We start from the raw sequence: 16,908 nt of genomic DNA, 5'->3' as shown, positions 1-16,908 counted from the left end.
GAAAATTAAAGTCCATCCTAAACAAAGAAAATCTATAATTTTTTCAAGGAAAACTTTTAGCTGCTATCCATTCTTTACCTGTTAAGACAAATTAGGAAATGAGAATTGAATTTTACTTACCTAGTAAAATAACTGATCCTCTTCTCAGATATGTTCTGGAACTCTCCAAGAATCCTAAGGTCTCAGATATCAAATCTGTAATGTATTTTTGATGAGAAATAAGCTGAAAATAAAAAGGAAAAAAATTCTCTCACTTCTTGAAAATATACATATGCTAAATTCAGAGAGGCTTCCAGGGAAATGAACTTGGTTGCTTATACCAAATCAGGGCCAGGTTAAAACTTGGGGGTTTCTATGTAGAAACGTTACTCTCTTGCTTGCAGGTATTATTCAGCTTGTTATATGATATCCAGTTTTTGGGTTTCCAACCTTTGGTTAACATCCTTCCATCCCTACCTGTCTATTGTTGCAGTTTATGCTGATTTTCAGAAAACCAGCTCATTCAGCCATGGAAAACTAATTCCAGTTTTTCTTTTGGTGATCTGAAATGCTGTGCCCATCTTTAGACTGCTCAAAGTAGGTGGGTTGGAGGAAGAAAAAATAGATGATCCATGTAAAGGAGAAGAAAGTGGGAAAATTTAATTTTTGTCTGGTCTCAAGCCCTAGCTGTAATTGTCCACTTATTATCTTCTCTTCAGAGTCCTTCTGGATTCACCTTGTGCCCATTATGCTTTTCATCACTTTGTATATCCTTTAACATTGTCTTGGTAACTCTTAGGGTAGTAAATCTTGAGTGGACACTTACAAGATTGTTACAGATGTTGAGCACCACCAGCTCAAAATTGTAATATTCATCCTTTAGGAAATATAATGTTGACCATTTTAATTCTGAGGCACAGATTTTTAATGTATATTTACATGCCTGTGAAGCAGAAAAAGGTCAGTAAAGATCCATTCCATCTGGTGTTATATAAAACACTGTGATTCTCTGCAAAACTAAGACAAACAAAATTTTAGGACTTACTTTAACTACTCTTTCCTCTGTGTCTTCCAAAAACAGGATCAGAGGCACCAAGCCTGCATAAACCACATCATTTAGCATCCATGTGTACTGACTCATGTCCATGAGTAACTGACCAAAGTGGCGAATGGCCATACTCCGAATACCTTCATTACCCTAAAACATGCACACAGAAAAGACCTCATTTGAGGATATATATACACACACACTAAATATATACACACACTAACATATAGTATGTATATATATATATATATATATACACACACACACTATATAGTATATATATTTATATAATGTATATAACTATATATGATGTGTATATATGTGTGTGTATATATTTATCATTTGTTTTTAGAAAAGATTCACCTTGGGTAAATTCACCTTGGGTCTAAGAAATCATCTCTTCTTCTGATTTTGAAATAAGACTTACTTACCAAAATTCATATTACATGAAATAAAATCCCCTGTGAAAAGTGAGCTTCTTAAATTTAGGAAGATAGTATTTAATAACATACTAAAGATATAATTGGGGATGGTCTTGATCACTGTCTCCTGTACAATGTCATGAACCTCCATCCATAGTTCTTGCTCCTTGGAAGAAAAGCTATGACCAATCTAGACAGTATATTAGAAAGCAGAGATATTACTTTGCCAATAACAGTGCATCTAGTCAAAGCTATAGTTTTTCCAGTAGCCATGTATGGATGTGAGAGTTGAACCATAAAGAAAGCTTAGAGCTGAAGAATTGATGCTTTTGAACTGTGGTGTTGGAGAAGACTCTTGTGAGTCCTTTGGACTGCAAGGAGATCAAACCAGTCAATCCTAAAGAAAATCAGTCCTGAATATTCATTGGAAGAACTGATGTTGAAGCTGAAACTCCAATACTTTGGTCACCTGATGCGAAGAACTGACTCATTGAAAAAGACCCTGATTCTGGGAAAGATTGAAGGCTGGAGGGGAAGGGGACGACAGAGGATGAGATGGTTGCATGGCATCACCAACTTGATGGACATGCGTTTGAGCAAGCTTCGAGAGTTGGTGATGGACAGGGGGGCCTGGCATGCTGCAGTCCATGGGGTCACAAAGAGTCAGACATGACTGAGCAACTGAACTGAACTGAAAGATATAACATGTAAAAATCCATATAACTTGGAGATAATTTCTATCAAAATACTTAGGGTAATGTAACCATGATATATTCAAATGCTGGAGGCCTTTACAGAATTGCTACTGAATACCAACGCGAGTTCTTTGCATACTGGCATAATACTAGGTTTCCAAGGGTTTACTTAGTCCAAATAGGATGGTGATTGAATTATAAGGATTCTAGAAGAGAAAAATTACAAGTCAGAGGAAGAGGTTAATTTTTTAAAAATATAATATCACTTCCAGGTTTTACAAAAATATTATTCCACTTTGAAGATAATTATTTACATGGACATACTAATTATCAGCTGTATGAACTTGGTCTAATATTCACTTCAGTTTGCCTCAGTTTGCTTATATGTAAACTGGAAAATAGTAATAGAGTTGTCTTCTAGTGAAAGTGAAAGTCGCTCAGTCATGTCCGACTCTTTGGGACCCTGTGGACTATTCAGTCCATGGAATTCTCCAGGCCAAAATACTGTAGTAAGTAGCCTTTCCCTTCTCCAGGGGACCTTCCCAACCCAGTGATTGAACTCAGGTGTCCCACATTGCAGGTGGATTCTTTACGTGCTGAGCCACAAGGGAAGCCCAAGAGAGTTGTCTAGAGAATTATATGAAATTGTCCATGTAAATCCCTTAGAATAATGCCTGGTGTACAGTAAATGCTCAATAAATTTTAGCCAGTGTTATTATTACTATTATTATGTCCTTATAAAAATCTTTTCTGCCACTAAGTTTCCTCTTTCTATAATTTAATAATATTGAGCCCCCTTTCAATGAAATCTGCAGAACTAGTAAGAAGTTACAAATTTTGGCAAGATAATTTACTATGACACAATTCTCTGGTTCACAAACAACTCATCAAAGGAGTCTTTAAAAACAAATAGATTTCTCATAGCATACCAACATGTTCTTGTTTATTAAAATACTATATTTTTAATAAACTATACATTTACCATAAATACTACACATTACCATAAAAATGAGAATTTTCAAAATGCACAACTTTCTGATCAAAGACTTTCTAATTAATGTTTTCTATGATAATAAATTCATTTGGGGTATTACACATGTCAACTCTAATACCCATAATATACCTGCTACTCACTCTGTTTTACAGATGATGTACTAACAGACTGAGCCACTTGCTCAAGATTTCACAGCTAGTCAGTGGCAGCACAGGGATTTGAACCTAGAAAGTCCAGATTCTGTGTTAACAAATATAGCCACTAAACTACAATTCCTCTTTCATCTAAAAATAAAGGCTACATTTTGACTCTCATTTCCTATGGTCAGACTTCTGTAGCTTAAAAACAAACATACAGGGCTTTCCTGGTGGCTCTGTGGTAAAGAATCTGCCTACCAATGCAGGAGACATGGGTTTGATCCCTGATCCGGGAAGATCTCTCATGCCATGGAGCAACTAAGCCTGTGAGTCTCAGTTAGCCTGTGCTCTAGAGCCCAGGAGCCACAGCAACTGAGCGCATGTGCAGCAACGACTGAAGCCCACGTACCCTGAAGCCCATACTCTGAAACGAGAGAGGAAACTACAGTGAGAAGACTGTGCACTGCGACTAGAGTATAGCCCCTGCTTGCTGCAACTAGAGAAAAGCCCGAGCAGCACGGAAGACCCAGCACAGCCAAAAATAAATGAATACATAAAATTTTAAAAATGTGTAAAAACACATATACAAACTTAGAGCTTACTTGGTCAATATTATTATCTCTGGAAAACAAATGGCAGATCGGCACAAATTGACCGCCTTCTGTTCACTTATTCTGGAATGTAATATCATTGCCTTAGCTGGTGCTTCAGCTGAATGATGAAACCCAATGATCTCACATATCTGTGAGAAACTCACATGATCCATCAGAGGACAGTAGCTGGAGGCAATTCTGGTAGACAGGGAGGAGTAGGTCACCTTGTCCAGTCTGTCTAAAAGCTTTCTGAGGGTTATCAAGGCCCGGATTATAACAGTCATGTCTTTGGAAAGGAAGGCGTCCAAGATGGATGTTAACAAGCTGCAGACATTTTCTATCTATGTATAACAGAAAGAAAGCGGTGGGAATTAGAGACTAGAAGGAGACTTGAGGTAGCATTTGATACGCACACCTCTGATTGTGGGCACCATGCAGTGATGTGCTGGGGCTGGCTTATAGGAATCAATTGTCAAAAAAAGTCACTATTAAAAATTTAAATTTTGTAAATTTAGAAATAAATAAAAAACAATGGTAGTAAATATTCAAGACTCATTTCTTCCTATTTCTTTTGCTAAATTTTCTAATTTTTTCTGCCTTTCCGGTTGTTTACATGTATTGTATCTGGATGGTGGAAATATTAACTAATAATGTGCTACTGTGCATCTCTGCCCAGATCCATGTTTACTGATGTCCCTTTGATAGATTGAAATCAGCGATGGTGGGAGTATTTACATCAGGGAATAAGTGGTCTTATTTTCACAGAGTTGATTGTTTAATAAATATTTACCAACATGCCATTGGCAGTACTAACATCTAAACATGAGAGCCACTGAGCTCCTGAGCTAAGTTGTGGGCCTCAATTGCAGATCAGAGACATGCAGAGTATCAAGCCATTAAAACATGAAAAGGAGGCATCAAAAAAGAGAAAGAAAGGCTGGAAAGAAAAGAAGTAAAAGAAATAAATACCATTTGCCAAAGTAATAGCCAGAAGACGCTTGTGTCATGCAGGAAAACTGAGTCCTTACTAGTAGATGGTATATTAAACCTCAATCCAGATCACTTTCTACTGTGTCTCTCTTGGTCAGAGCACTAGACAAGGCAATAAATAACTTTCTATTTATAATTCATACTATTGACTCCTATGATTTATCTAAAGCAAATTAACTATGGCTCACTTCATTCTAAATTTAAAATGAGTGCCCACTGACTGTCTTTAAGCTTTCAGAGACTATGCTTAATACATATACTGCTGCTGCTACTGCTGTTAAGTCGCTTCAGTCGTGTCTGACTCTGTGCGACCCCAGAGACGGCAGCCCAACCAGGCTCTGCCGTCCCTGGGATTCTCCAGGCAAGAACACTGGAGTGGGTTGCCATTTCCTTCTCCAAATACATATACTAGGATTTATTAAATTTCTTATTAAATCAGTAACAATTTATGGAATATCTGCAGTCTCAGCATTGTGCAAGGTACTTTGGAATTTGCAAGTGAATTATAAAACTTAGGAATATGCTTTGATGTACTCTTCTGGGAAGGCAAGTATTCACATGACAGTGGGAAATGATATGGGACAGTAGTTCTCCAGTTTAGCCTGTACCAGAATCACCTGGCTAAAATCTTTGCCTGTGTGGATCACAACAAACTGTGGAAAATTCTTCAGGAGATGGGAATATCAGACCACCTCACCTGCCTCCTGAGAAATCTGTATTCAGGTCAATAAGCAACAGTTAGAACCAGACATGGAACAACGGACTGGTTCAAAATTGGGAAAGGAATACATCAAGGCTGTATATTGTCACCCTGCTTATTTAATTTCTATGCAGAGTACATCATGCAAAATGCTGGGTTGGATGAAACAAAAGCTGGAATCAAGACTGCAGGGAGAAATATGAATAACCTCAGATACACAGATGACACCACCCTTATGGCAGAAAGCAAAGAGGAACTAAAGAGTCTCTTGATGAAAGTGAGAGAGGAGAGGGAAAAAGTTGGTTTAAAACTCAACATTCAGAAAACTAAGATTATGGCATCCGGTCCCATCACTTCATGGCAAATAGATGGGGAAACAAGGGAAACAGTGACAGACTTTATTTTCCTGGGCTCCAAAATCACTGCACATGGTGACTGCAGCCTTGAAATTAAAAGACGCTTACTCCTTGGAAGAAAAGCTATGACCAACCTAGACAGCATATTAAAAAGCAGAGACATTACTTTGCCAACAAAGGTCCATCTAGTCAAAGCTATGGTTTTCCCAGTAGTCATGTATGCATGTGAGAGTTGGACCATAAAGAAAGCTGAGTGCCGAAGAATTGATGCTTTTGACCTGTGATGTTGGAAAAGACTCTTAAGAGTCCCTTGGACTGCAAGGAGATGAAACCAGTTGATCCTAAAGGAAATCAGTCCTGAATATTCATTGGAAGGACTGATGCTGAAGCTGAAACTCCAATACTTTGGCCACCTGATGTGAAGAACTGACTCTTTTGAAAAGACCTTGATGCTGGGAAAGATAGAAGGCAGAAGGAGAAAGGGACGACAGAGGATGAGTTGGTTGGATGGCATCACCAACTCGATAGATGTGATTTTGAGCAACTCCGGGAGTTGGTGATGGACAGAGAAGCCTGGTAATCTGCAGTCTATGGATTTGCAAAGAATCAGACACGACTGAGTGACTGAACCGAACTGAACTGAGGATCACCTGGAGGAATTTTGAAGTCATAGGTTGGTGGGCACAACCTCTAGGATTTGTGATAACATAGGCCTGTGATAGGGCCTAACAAGGTGCATTTTTAACAAGTTTCCAAGAGACGCTGATGCTGTTAGTTTCAGAGTCATAGGTAGAGAGCCATAAATATAAATATTATATAAGCAAGTGCTTATAGTTGGAGTGGCTCTGAAAGGGATCAGGGTGCTAGAAAGCAGAATATTCAGTGAAATTTGCCTTGAGATAATCATTGAAAAATAAGAAAAATGTGAATGGGTGGAGGAGGAAAGTAGTATAAAGGAAGAAAAAACTTGAATGAACGCTCTGAGACAGGAATTAGTGTGTATTCATGTGTATATGTTGGAGTGAAAAATAACTTACAGACATGTGGTTTAGACTGAAACAAGAGTGTTTATGTAAGGCAATTTTGATAAGTCCTGAGTGTAGTGAATAATCTTCTGGGAAAATAGAAATAAGATGATAAAGCCTATTAACAACACATCCTTTCAATTCAACTCAGTTTCCTTATTGATAAAATACTTGACTTTGTTTTAGTGATGTATAAAGTAAAAATAATCAGTGTTTTGTCAGTAATGATATTGAGTTATCTCAGATCATCAAATCCCAGATCGTAACTTTGAGTGCTGGCAGACACAAATCACATACACATGCATACCTCATTGATAACTGGTGCCATACTGGCAATTTTCTGAAGGCTCAATTTGCAAACTGCAGGATCGGGATCATTGACCCAGTTTCTGAAGAGAACCAAAAATTTTTCTGGGAATGGGTCCTTGAAGAAATTATTGAGAAGCTAAAAGAAAACAGTTAAGTTTGTAGATGGAATAATGGCCAAGCAAGATTTTTTTGCTTCAGTAATAAAAATCAAGACATGTTTAGTAAAACGAATACAAATCACACTAAAACTCTAAATACATACACAAACTTTTACTTCACATATATTTCTGGGCCCATAGAGGGAAGGAGAAGTAGCAGATGTAATAAGAAATACGTGCTTTGTTATATACATATGATGAAAGAAAATTTCATACATATAGATATGATGAAAGAAATTTTTCACATAGGATAATAGAGTTTATGTTAACTTTTTTTTTTTAACTTTTTATACTTTTATGCTGCCTCCTCTTTCTCTTACCTGGAGAACCTTGGTGCCTAATAGCAGTTATATGTTTACTTATTCATTTTCTACCATGTAATGCATACCATGGGCTTCCCTGGTGGCTCAGATGGTAAAGAATCTGCCTGCAGTGCAGGAGCGTGTGTGTGTGCTAAGTCACTTCAGTTGTGTCTGACTCTTTGTGGCCCTATGGACTGTAGTCCGCCAGGCTCCTCGGCCCATGGGATTCTCCAGGCAAGAATACTGGAGTAGGTTGCTGTGCCCTACTCCAGGGGATCTTCCCAACTCAAAGATCAAACCCATGTCTCTTATGTCTCCTGTATTGACAGGCAGGTTCTTTACCTCTAGCATTACCTGGGAAGTCCGGGAGACCCAGGTTCAATCACTGGGTCCAGAATATCCCTTGGAGAAGGGCATAGGAACCCACTCCTGTATTCTTGCCTAGAGAATCCCATGGACAGAGGAGCCTGGTCTGCTACAGTCCATGGGGTTGCAGACAGTTGGACATGACTAAGCGACTAACACTTTCACTTTCAATGCATATCATAATCTTAAAATTATGGTCTCAATGCATATAACATCAATAAACCCTCTGAGGCGGGGAAAATATTTCTTTACCGACTTTTTTTAATCTTTGTGATTTATCTCACTAATGATGTTTAAAGTACCGTGTTCATATGTTGCTTGATATCCTCCACAAATCTGTGGTGTGTGTGTGTGTGCGTGTGTGTGAGAGAGAGAATCATACAATTCATTAAGAAAAAACTAAGGTCATAGTAGCTAAATGGATAAAGATCAGGGTATCCATAATATGAAACTTTAATTTATAGATAATAATATTTTAAAAATATTCAACCTCTCTGAAAGTTTTAACAGTAAGAACAAATCAAATCACCCGCAGGACATCTATTCTACCTCTCACATTGGAGAGCTTGTCCACGGTGGTGAAGTGCTATGGAATGAGCTCACCCATGAACTGTGTGGGGAGCACCGATGGCCCTGCCTTCCAGTTAACCGTCCCCAGACTGAGAATGTTTATGTCGCTAAGTTGTGTCCGACTCTTCTGTGACCCCATGGACTGTAGCCTGCCAGGCTCCTCTGTTCATGGGATTTCCCAGGCAAGAATACCGGGCCGAGTTGCCATTTCCTTTTCCAGATGCTCTTCCTGACCCAGAGATCAAACCTGCGTCTCCTGCATTGGCAGGCAGATTGTTTACCACTGAGACACCAGGGAAGCCCAAGAATGCTTATACACTTTAGTTATTATTGCAAATTCTTGGAATCTATTATAAGAAAATAAAATACCAAAAGAAAGAAAATTTAGGCACAAAGATGTAAACTTGATTGCTATTTACAGTAGTAGAAAACTGCTGCTGCTGCTGCTGCTAAGTCGCTTCAGTCGTGTCCGACTCTGTGCGACCCCATAGACGGCAGCCCATCAGGCTCCCCTGTCCCTGGGATTCTCCAGGCAAGAACACTGGAGTGGGTTGCCATTTCCTTCTCCAGTGCGTGAAAGTGAAAAGTGAAAGGGAAGTCACTCAGTTGTGTCTGACTCTTAGTGACCCCATGGACTACAGCCTACCAGGCTCCTCCGTCCGTGGGATTTTCCAGGCAAGAGTACTGGAGTGGGGTGCCATTGCCTACTCCAGTAGAAAACTAGAAATAACAAATATAAATATATGGCATGGGCATTGGTAATACTATCTTAGGTGTCACTGGCTTAAAAGACCAAAATAAGGTAAAATACATAGATTGTGTGCTCAGAATAACTAAAGGCCAAGAGGCTGCATAGTTGAACTGGAAAGTTGACAATTGTCCAGAAATTCTAAACAGAGAAAGCAGTGGAAGAGTGTGGTCATTGCTGATTTCCTGGAAGGACAGTCATGTGACTCTCCAATTGTATTACATCCATGATGTAATATTACATCCAGTAAGTATTACATCCATGATGAGAGAGGCAACTAGGTTTCATTCAACATTATCAGGTATATTAATGACGCTTATATAAATTTTATGTAGTCTGTATGTTTATTTTTTATTTGTTTTTTTTTTTCAGGCTCAAGGATTCTTATTTTATTCAAAGGATTTTAAGCCATTACTGTCGATCCTTTTGTTGATCAGATTGTCATAGGTTTTCCTGGGGATGGTCCTTCAAGCTGGCTTCTGTGTCCTTTTGACCCATTCTGTCATTTTTTTAAGTAAGTCTGGCAGAACAGGGTGTTTCAGATTCATTGTGTACATTCCGTGGAATCAACCATTCCTACAGGGAACCCTTGTTCCTTTTGTGGGAAACAGTATGTAGAAACCAAGATCTGAGGAGTAGAGGTACTCACAACTTCTAGGCCTTTCTGAGCTAAGAAATTTTTTTTCTCCCTCCCTCCATCCTTTTTTTCTCCCCCACCACTTGTCTTTCTCTTCATCCATCTGTTAATGTTAAAAACCTGAATTCATTTGCTTTATTTGAGATAGAAATTAAAAACAAATAGTAAGTGTAAATCTCTTTTAACTGTGTTATTGTAGGGGAGGGATTTGGTATGTTATGTTTAGACCAGTTAAGTATTTGTACATAATTAAAGGATAGTACAATAAAAATAATGAGTCACATAATAAAATATGAGAGATTCAAATGTATTAAGCAAGTTTGAAAAACATAGGTGATTTGCTATTGCAATGTTAAGTTAAACTAATTCATGTATCCTTCTGAAAGCTTTAGAAGTACATACTATAGTGTAGGGGTATGCCTTTGTAATTTATTAACTATTTTCCTATGAAGTTTGAAATCATGTCATACTTTGGGAAATATTTAGCATCATACCTTAAATCGAAACTTGTATATTATATATTACTTTTAGGGAAGATTAGATTTCATTTAGTTAATTTCATTTTATAGAATTTTCTACATGCCTTTTGTGAGCAAAAATCTTCAATTTGCTTAATTCTTTATGGCATTCCAATATTTGATGTAATGTTCATGTACAAAGTGATAGAGTTCTATAGTTTCATGTTACCCAGTTATTTAGTCCATTCTTTTTTTTTCCTCCATGCAGTCTGAAATCTCATTTAGATCCAAATGTTACCTAGCACCTTTAGTAAACTCAATTATCCACATACTTTAACAAGCATGCAGAGATATATGAATTAGTTCTACAAAAATAATTAGTTTGCACAATTCAAACCCCTTCAAAGTTCAATTTCTGGAACAGTCTAAAGGGACAACCCTCTCATAGTCCAAATCTATCTTCACCTTACCCCCTCAGCTTCAGATATCTGTTATTGTCTTAACTTTTGGTAAGAATCAGTATATGGAGAGGGAGATAAAACACTGGAATGTTGATTTAAGTTTGGATGAGGAAAGGAAATGAGAACCCAGTTATTCACAGTCTCCTAGTGAAACTCACTTCAGTGAAGAATATTATTGTTATGACACTGTCTTCTGACCTTCTAGGACCTTCTACAGCGAGTTTGTAGAGATAATGCAAGGTCTCTGGAAACTGTGGAAAGTTGTATTCACTGAGAGTTCTGTAAAGAAGAATAAGGCACTGAATTAGCAAAGAAGATAAAAACACTTTCTGCATCAGCAAATGCTAATGGTAGAAAAGGGAGAACCATTAGCCTTATATTTTGTATCATGCAGATAAAAAGAATATTCTCAAATATCCCTTAATCCAAGGTAAACTGCAGCCCCATTATGAATTCTGTGCAGACTCTGGGGAGTTATATATACCTGGATCACTGATAATATCTCTGTCCTTAACATCAGTCCTCTTTCCTGTTTCTCCTATCCTGTGTCACAGTATAGACTGCCCTATGTTACTGCAAGCTCCCATCCATGCCTGACCAAAAGTAGAAAAAATAAATAATACAAAATAAATATCTTGACAATCAAAGGTGACCACACAGATTACACTGGTAGTTTTAGACCAAATCATTCCTTTGAATGATATAATTAAGAAACTATCTTGGGAGATATCCTAGGTTATTAAGGAGAAGAGGTGGTGAGCCCTGATTCACTGAGCCGTTCTCTATAAGACACTTGGGCCAGTGACCAGGCTCACAGTTATTCCAACATGCTGGCCTGGATCAGATTAGCAGGACTGGGAAGGATCATGTAACAGAGCTTCGATTTGAAGATTCCAGGAAGAGAAGCACTAAAGTGTTGTTGTTCAGTTGCTATTTTGCATCTGACTTTTGGCGACCCCGTGGACTGTAGCACATGGGCTCCTTTGGCCCCCACTGTCTCCTGGAGTTTGCTCAAACTCATGTCCATTGAGTTGGTGATACCATCCAACCATCTCATCCTCTGTCACCCCCTTCTTCTCCTGATCTCAGTCTTTCCCAGCATCAGGGTCTTTTTCTGATGCTCAAATTTGAATGGGCATACAGATCAATCAGGGATCTTGCTAAAATGCAGCTTCTGATTAGTAGGTTTGGAGAGGGCCTTGAGATTCTGCATATTTCACTCCCAGGTGATGCTATTTGTATGTGGACCATGCTTTGAGTAAGAAGATTCAAATGTACTAAGGTACTGATGATAGAATGATTCTATCTGTAGGATGGAAAGGTACCACCTTTTGTTTTTATATAAAATAAGATATGTTCTTGAAATCTATGTGCAAATAAAATGTTGGTTTAAAAGCTCCAAGAGTCCAGGAACCATATGCACTGTACTTTCTGAGTCAGTCACAACTTCAAATGGTCTACTAAGTTGTCAAGGCCATGTATCTTGATTCTTGATCAGAAAATCTGATTCCTGTAATCAGAAGCTTGCTATTCACTGGTGGATTAACTAGAAAAAGAACTGTGGTACAAGTAAAATCCCTTTTCTATTATACTTTCCCAAATTTATCTGTCTCATTGGGCACAGGTTTATATCAGACCTCTTCTAAGTGGGAGCACATTTATAACCATCTGATGTCTATAAAGCAGAAATCAGCTAACAACAGAGGAAGGAAGAAGCAGATTCCCCTCCAGCTCTCCTTATCTGAAAGAGAAACTTGTTGGGTAGAGGAAGGATAATTTGGTATCTATATCATTAGGTAAGAGAGAAAGGCAAGGAAAAGTAAACCCCCCCTCAAAAATAAGTGAAAAAGTAGAAGTTGAATGGCAATTCAGATTATTAAGAGAGATTTGGAAGTTTGGAGTGGATACTGACTGTGTTCCCACAGTTGAAGAAAGATGAAACGGGTAGGAAAGAGACAGAACATTTCTCAAAGCCCCTGCTCTTACTTGGCCACAAGGTAGACTCCGTGATGGTGAAACAGCACTTGGGAAAACTGGTTCCAGCAGTTCTTTCTCTTTAGAGCAGTATCCACCTCTTGAAGTCCAGAACAATTCAGCAGAACTCTCAGGGCATCCCGGGCATAGCTAAGGGCCCAAAAAAGAGAGTCATCACCTGCCAGTAGCCATTACATAACTAAATACAAATGACCTGGCTTTTCTACGATGGGCAGGATGCTGATTTGGGAAAGGGGATGCTTCAGAGGAAAACAGCACTAAATGGTCTTCATCTCTCCTGATTAACAGGGTGTGGGGGTGTGGAGTTAAACTGAAATTGTAGCATATAAAATCTAGGATTAATAATAGAGCAGCATATTAGTTTATTAAAAGCTTATTAGCAAAAGATGCTAAATGATATGAAAACATGCTAAAGGTGCCTGTTGATTGTCTTCTTTGGATGCTTTAAATAAATAGAATACATTCTTACCTACTTGAGATGATTTGGTGTATGTCTGCTTGAAAGAGAGTGGATTATATTAGCATACTTAATATCTTAATGGGACAGATTGTGTTTGAGAGTCCTGCCTGGCTTAGATGAGGGCAAATAGCAGACAGTTGGGTCCAGATTACCCTGCACAGTAGTAAACCTAACTGTAATCTCTTGGGCAAAAGAGAAAAGCTGAATTTACCTTATGTGGACAGAATGACAGGCTTCCCAAGTGGCACTAGTGGTAAAGAACCCAGCTGCCAATGCAGGACACGTAAGAGATGCGGGTTCAATCCCTGGGTTGGGAAGATCCCCTTGAGGAGAGCATGGCAACCCACTCCAGTATTCTCGCCTGGAGAATCCCATGGAGAGAATTTCCTGGTGGACTATATAGTCCATGGGGTTGCAAAGAGTCAGATATGACTGAAGTGACTTAGCATGCATGCATACATGGACAGAATGGCAGCATGCTATCATAAGCCCACTCATCACATCACCAACCACAAAGCAACTTTACATTTCACAAAACACATTTGGGCATATTATTTCACCTGACACCTAATTTACCCTGAGAGATTATTATCAGGGTAAATGGCAGAGCTAGTACATATCCAGCTTTGGACCTGCTGCTCCTCCCTACTCTTTCTCTCTGTGTGGTGGCCTCCCTTTGTGGCAGGAATAAACTGTGTTCTGTGGGAGTGATTTTTTTTTATACACTACATACACATTCAGGGAAGGTCCTAGCTTACTTTGAGGTACTTAGGGTAATTACTTTTGCAAAGGCATCCTACCCTTCTAAGGGGAGAAAACTATAATAAATGAATATACTGCACATGGGATTATGTAGTTCCAAAGGAACCCAAAGGAGTAGCACATTTCTTATTCAGTCTGAAACAAGCCCTAGTATCTCACAAAGGCCTGTCTTCTGTCATCAGTCGCAGGTTGCTGCTGTAAAAGAGTTGAAGCATGAGGGCCATCAAAAGCTGGGGGAAAAACTGGGCCACCGCTTTCTTGTAAGGACCAAGAGGCAGTAATGTGCACAGGGCCTGGGATGCCTGTAATGGAAAGGTTTGGCGTCAAGAATGTAACCATCTCCCTTTAAACCCAGTCAGCAGTGATGAGGGACGTGGAAAGGGAGGGACTCTGCAACCCTTCCCCCAACTTCCTTGAGGGAAACCTGAAGCGAGCATGTATACTCATTCATTCAATAATGGTCACTAAGTCCATTCTGAGGCAAGAACCGTGCCAAGCATTTTCTGGCCATGGGCTCCCAAAGCACTGTCAACAGTGCCTGACTGCCAAACCGGCAGGAAGCAAGCTGATTCCCAAGGAGGACACAGCTCCCCCAACTCCATGCCAATGTGGTTAATAACGCAGGTCCTCCCACTGCTTCAACAATCCAGGACAGTGAAATATTTAAGGGGGGACAGGGCGTACCAGGTCACTAACAAATTGTTTGGTGCCCTGACCACTACAATACCTACAATATCAGAGAAACATATCTCACCACCTCATGTTTACAGGACATTATCCATTTTTTCCTATTATATCTCTATAAGACTTGAATTTACTCTCAGGAGTGCCAGTGTGGGTGCTTGGGAGATATATAATGATGGCATGAATGAGATTAGGCCTTCACGTGCTTATCAAGTCTATGTGACCTGACTGGTGCCTACCTCTCCGATACCATCTCCTACACTTTCACCCTTGTTAGTTCTTTCCAGATGTTTTGACCTTGCTTCACTAACATACCAGGTAAACTCCCATCACTACATGGCTTTTGCCCTTCTCTCTGACTAGGACTCTCATGCCCAGGTACCTGCAAGGATCACTCCCTCACCTCATTCAGGTCTTTGATTAGATTACTATAGTAGAGAGACCTACCCTGAGCAATTTACCGAAACCCTCCCAGCCACTTCTTTTTCCTACCCTGCTTTATATCTCTTCTAAGCTTTGTATCATCTGACATATGACACATTTTTTTGGTTCATTGTCTGTGTCTCTTACGAGACTGGAAGCTTTGTGATCATGGGTGTGCATTGAGTGAATGAATGAATGAATGAGAGCCAAACTGTGTCAAGGGAGTATGATTGAGTCTGTGGGCAGATAGGAATTTTCATGATTAAGAAAACAATGACAACAAACAGAAATTAATCATTGTGTTATTTACCGCCACAGGCATCATATTCGTAGCGTCGAGAGAGAAATGTTTTCTTTCTGTTATTATTTTCTCCATTTCTCTAGGCTTTCCTTTCAGTATCAACAAGATTGTCTTCAGTACATGAGGGACCACACTTGACTCAGAACCGGCTGCGTACCACATCAGTATCAAAATGCTGCAAACACAACCCCCCAACCCTGATCATGAGAATCATGCACTTTTCATTTCCTGCTCAACAGTGTGACTCAAATCAGGAAAACAATCTTGGTTTTACATGTTTATAGAGCAAAGAAACTTCAGACAAGTCCAAAACAAACTGATATTCCCATTCCCAAATGATCCCATTAAGATTTTTGTCCTTGAAAACAGAGGAAGAATTTTAATAAGGTCTTATGGAAAATACAGTCTCTCAGTCTGCAAGTTCATTTCCTACTATTATTTAAATATCTGTCCAGCTCAACATCAGGAACTGATCAGCTTCTGTACCCCATACTCTTCCTTCCACCTTGTGACCTTGTTTGTCCAGGGATAATTGAATATTTTAAAACTGGTATCGATATACAAATTAACATATATGTAAATAAATCAATGTGAAAAGCTAGATAAAAAGGTAATTAAATAAAAATCTACATAACTTAAAAATTAGAAAGTTAAATTTAAAAACTAAGCCATTTCCCCAAATGTCACATATCTAATCAGTTCACCAGATGTGACTAGAACCCCAGCTTCTCAGCTTCCAATTCCCAAGTTCCTTTCCCTACATACCTGCTACTCTTCAAGATTATTCTTATTGTTGCTCATTTTAAAAACAGTCCTCTGTCTTGGTATATTCTTGATAGCTTGTCAAGCCGTGCTGAGTTCTGAACTCTGTTGCTCATTCTCTCTGCATTTGGGTTCTTACTATGGGGCCCTGGCACTTCAGAACATGGACACACTCAGCTCTCTAGAACGCTAGTACCAAATGCTTTTGTCTGCAAGGCTTATTCATAGAACCATGCTTAGAACCACATGGACATCAAATCTTTCAAGGCCTCTTCCTTTACCTCTTGATCGTATCCTCTGGCTAACCAGATCTTCTTTCTGTTTCTCCGTTTAAGCTTACCTACAAATTCCACTCTTTTTTACGTCCATCCTCACCTACTATTGCACAAGACCTGCTGGTGACCAGTTTAATAAAGTTCATCTAATTCTAATTATGTTTCCTTTCTGTACCTTCTCAGTCATACTGTTTATGATGGACTCATTGGCAGCTTTTGTCTTATACTCATGTGGGTATATTCACTCTCCTCAACAAAATGCTTGAAGGCTGGGAATACTTTACACACAGTGGATACT

General features: G+C 39.0%; 1 protein-coding gene across 3 annotated transcripts in view; it reads right to left on the bottom strand.

Moving 5' to 3' along the window:
* The window catches only part of MROH9 (maestro heat like repeat family member 9), a 150,504-nt gene that overhangs the window by 65,139 nt on the left and 68,457 nt on the right, over positions 1-16,908 (bottom strand). For 2 of the 3 annotated variants that reach the window (XM_059875703.1, XM_059875702.1), the window contains exons 11-19: positions 15,583-15,748; positions 14,325-14,467; positions 12,935-13,072; positions 11,107-11,227; positions 7,247-7,384; positions 4,033-4,209; positions 1,025-1,177; positions 806-922; positions 121-223 (exon numbers count right to left, since the gene is read on the bottom strand). In XM_059875703.1, coding sequence (XP_059731686.1) covers positions 121-223; positions 806-922; positions 1,025-1,177; positions 4,033-4,209; positions 7,247-7,384; positions 11,107-11,227; positions 12,935-13,072; positions 14,325-14,467; positions 15,583-15,748 — 1,256 coding nt within the window. Of the gene's footprint in view, positions 1-120; positions 224-456; positions 923-1,024; positions 1,178-4,032; positions 4,210-7,246; positions 7,385-11,106; positions 11,228-12,934; positions 13,073-14,324; positions 14,468-15,582; positions 15,749-16,908 lie in introns of those variants that run through there. The other variant, XR_009490841.1, reaches the window with a different exon arrangement.

Source organism: Bos taurus, chromosome 16 (assembly GCF_002263795.3).
Source record: "Bos taurus isolate L1 Dominette 01449 registration number 42190680 breed Hereford chromosome 16, ARS-UCD2.0, whole genome shotgun sequence".
Lineage (NCBI taxonomy): Eukaryota > Metazoa > Chordata > Mammalia > Artiodactyla > Bovidae > Bos > Bos taurus.
Note: the sequence above shows the minus strand (reverse complement) of the source record. Positions and strands in the feature narration are given on the sequence as shown.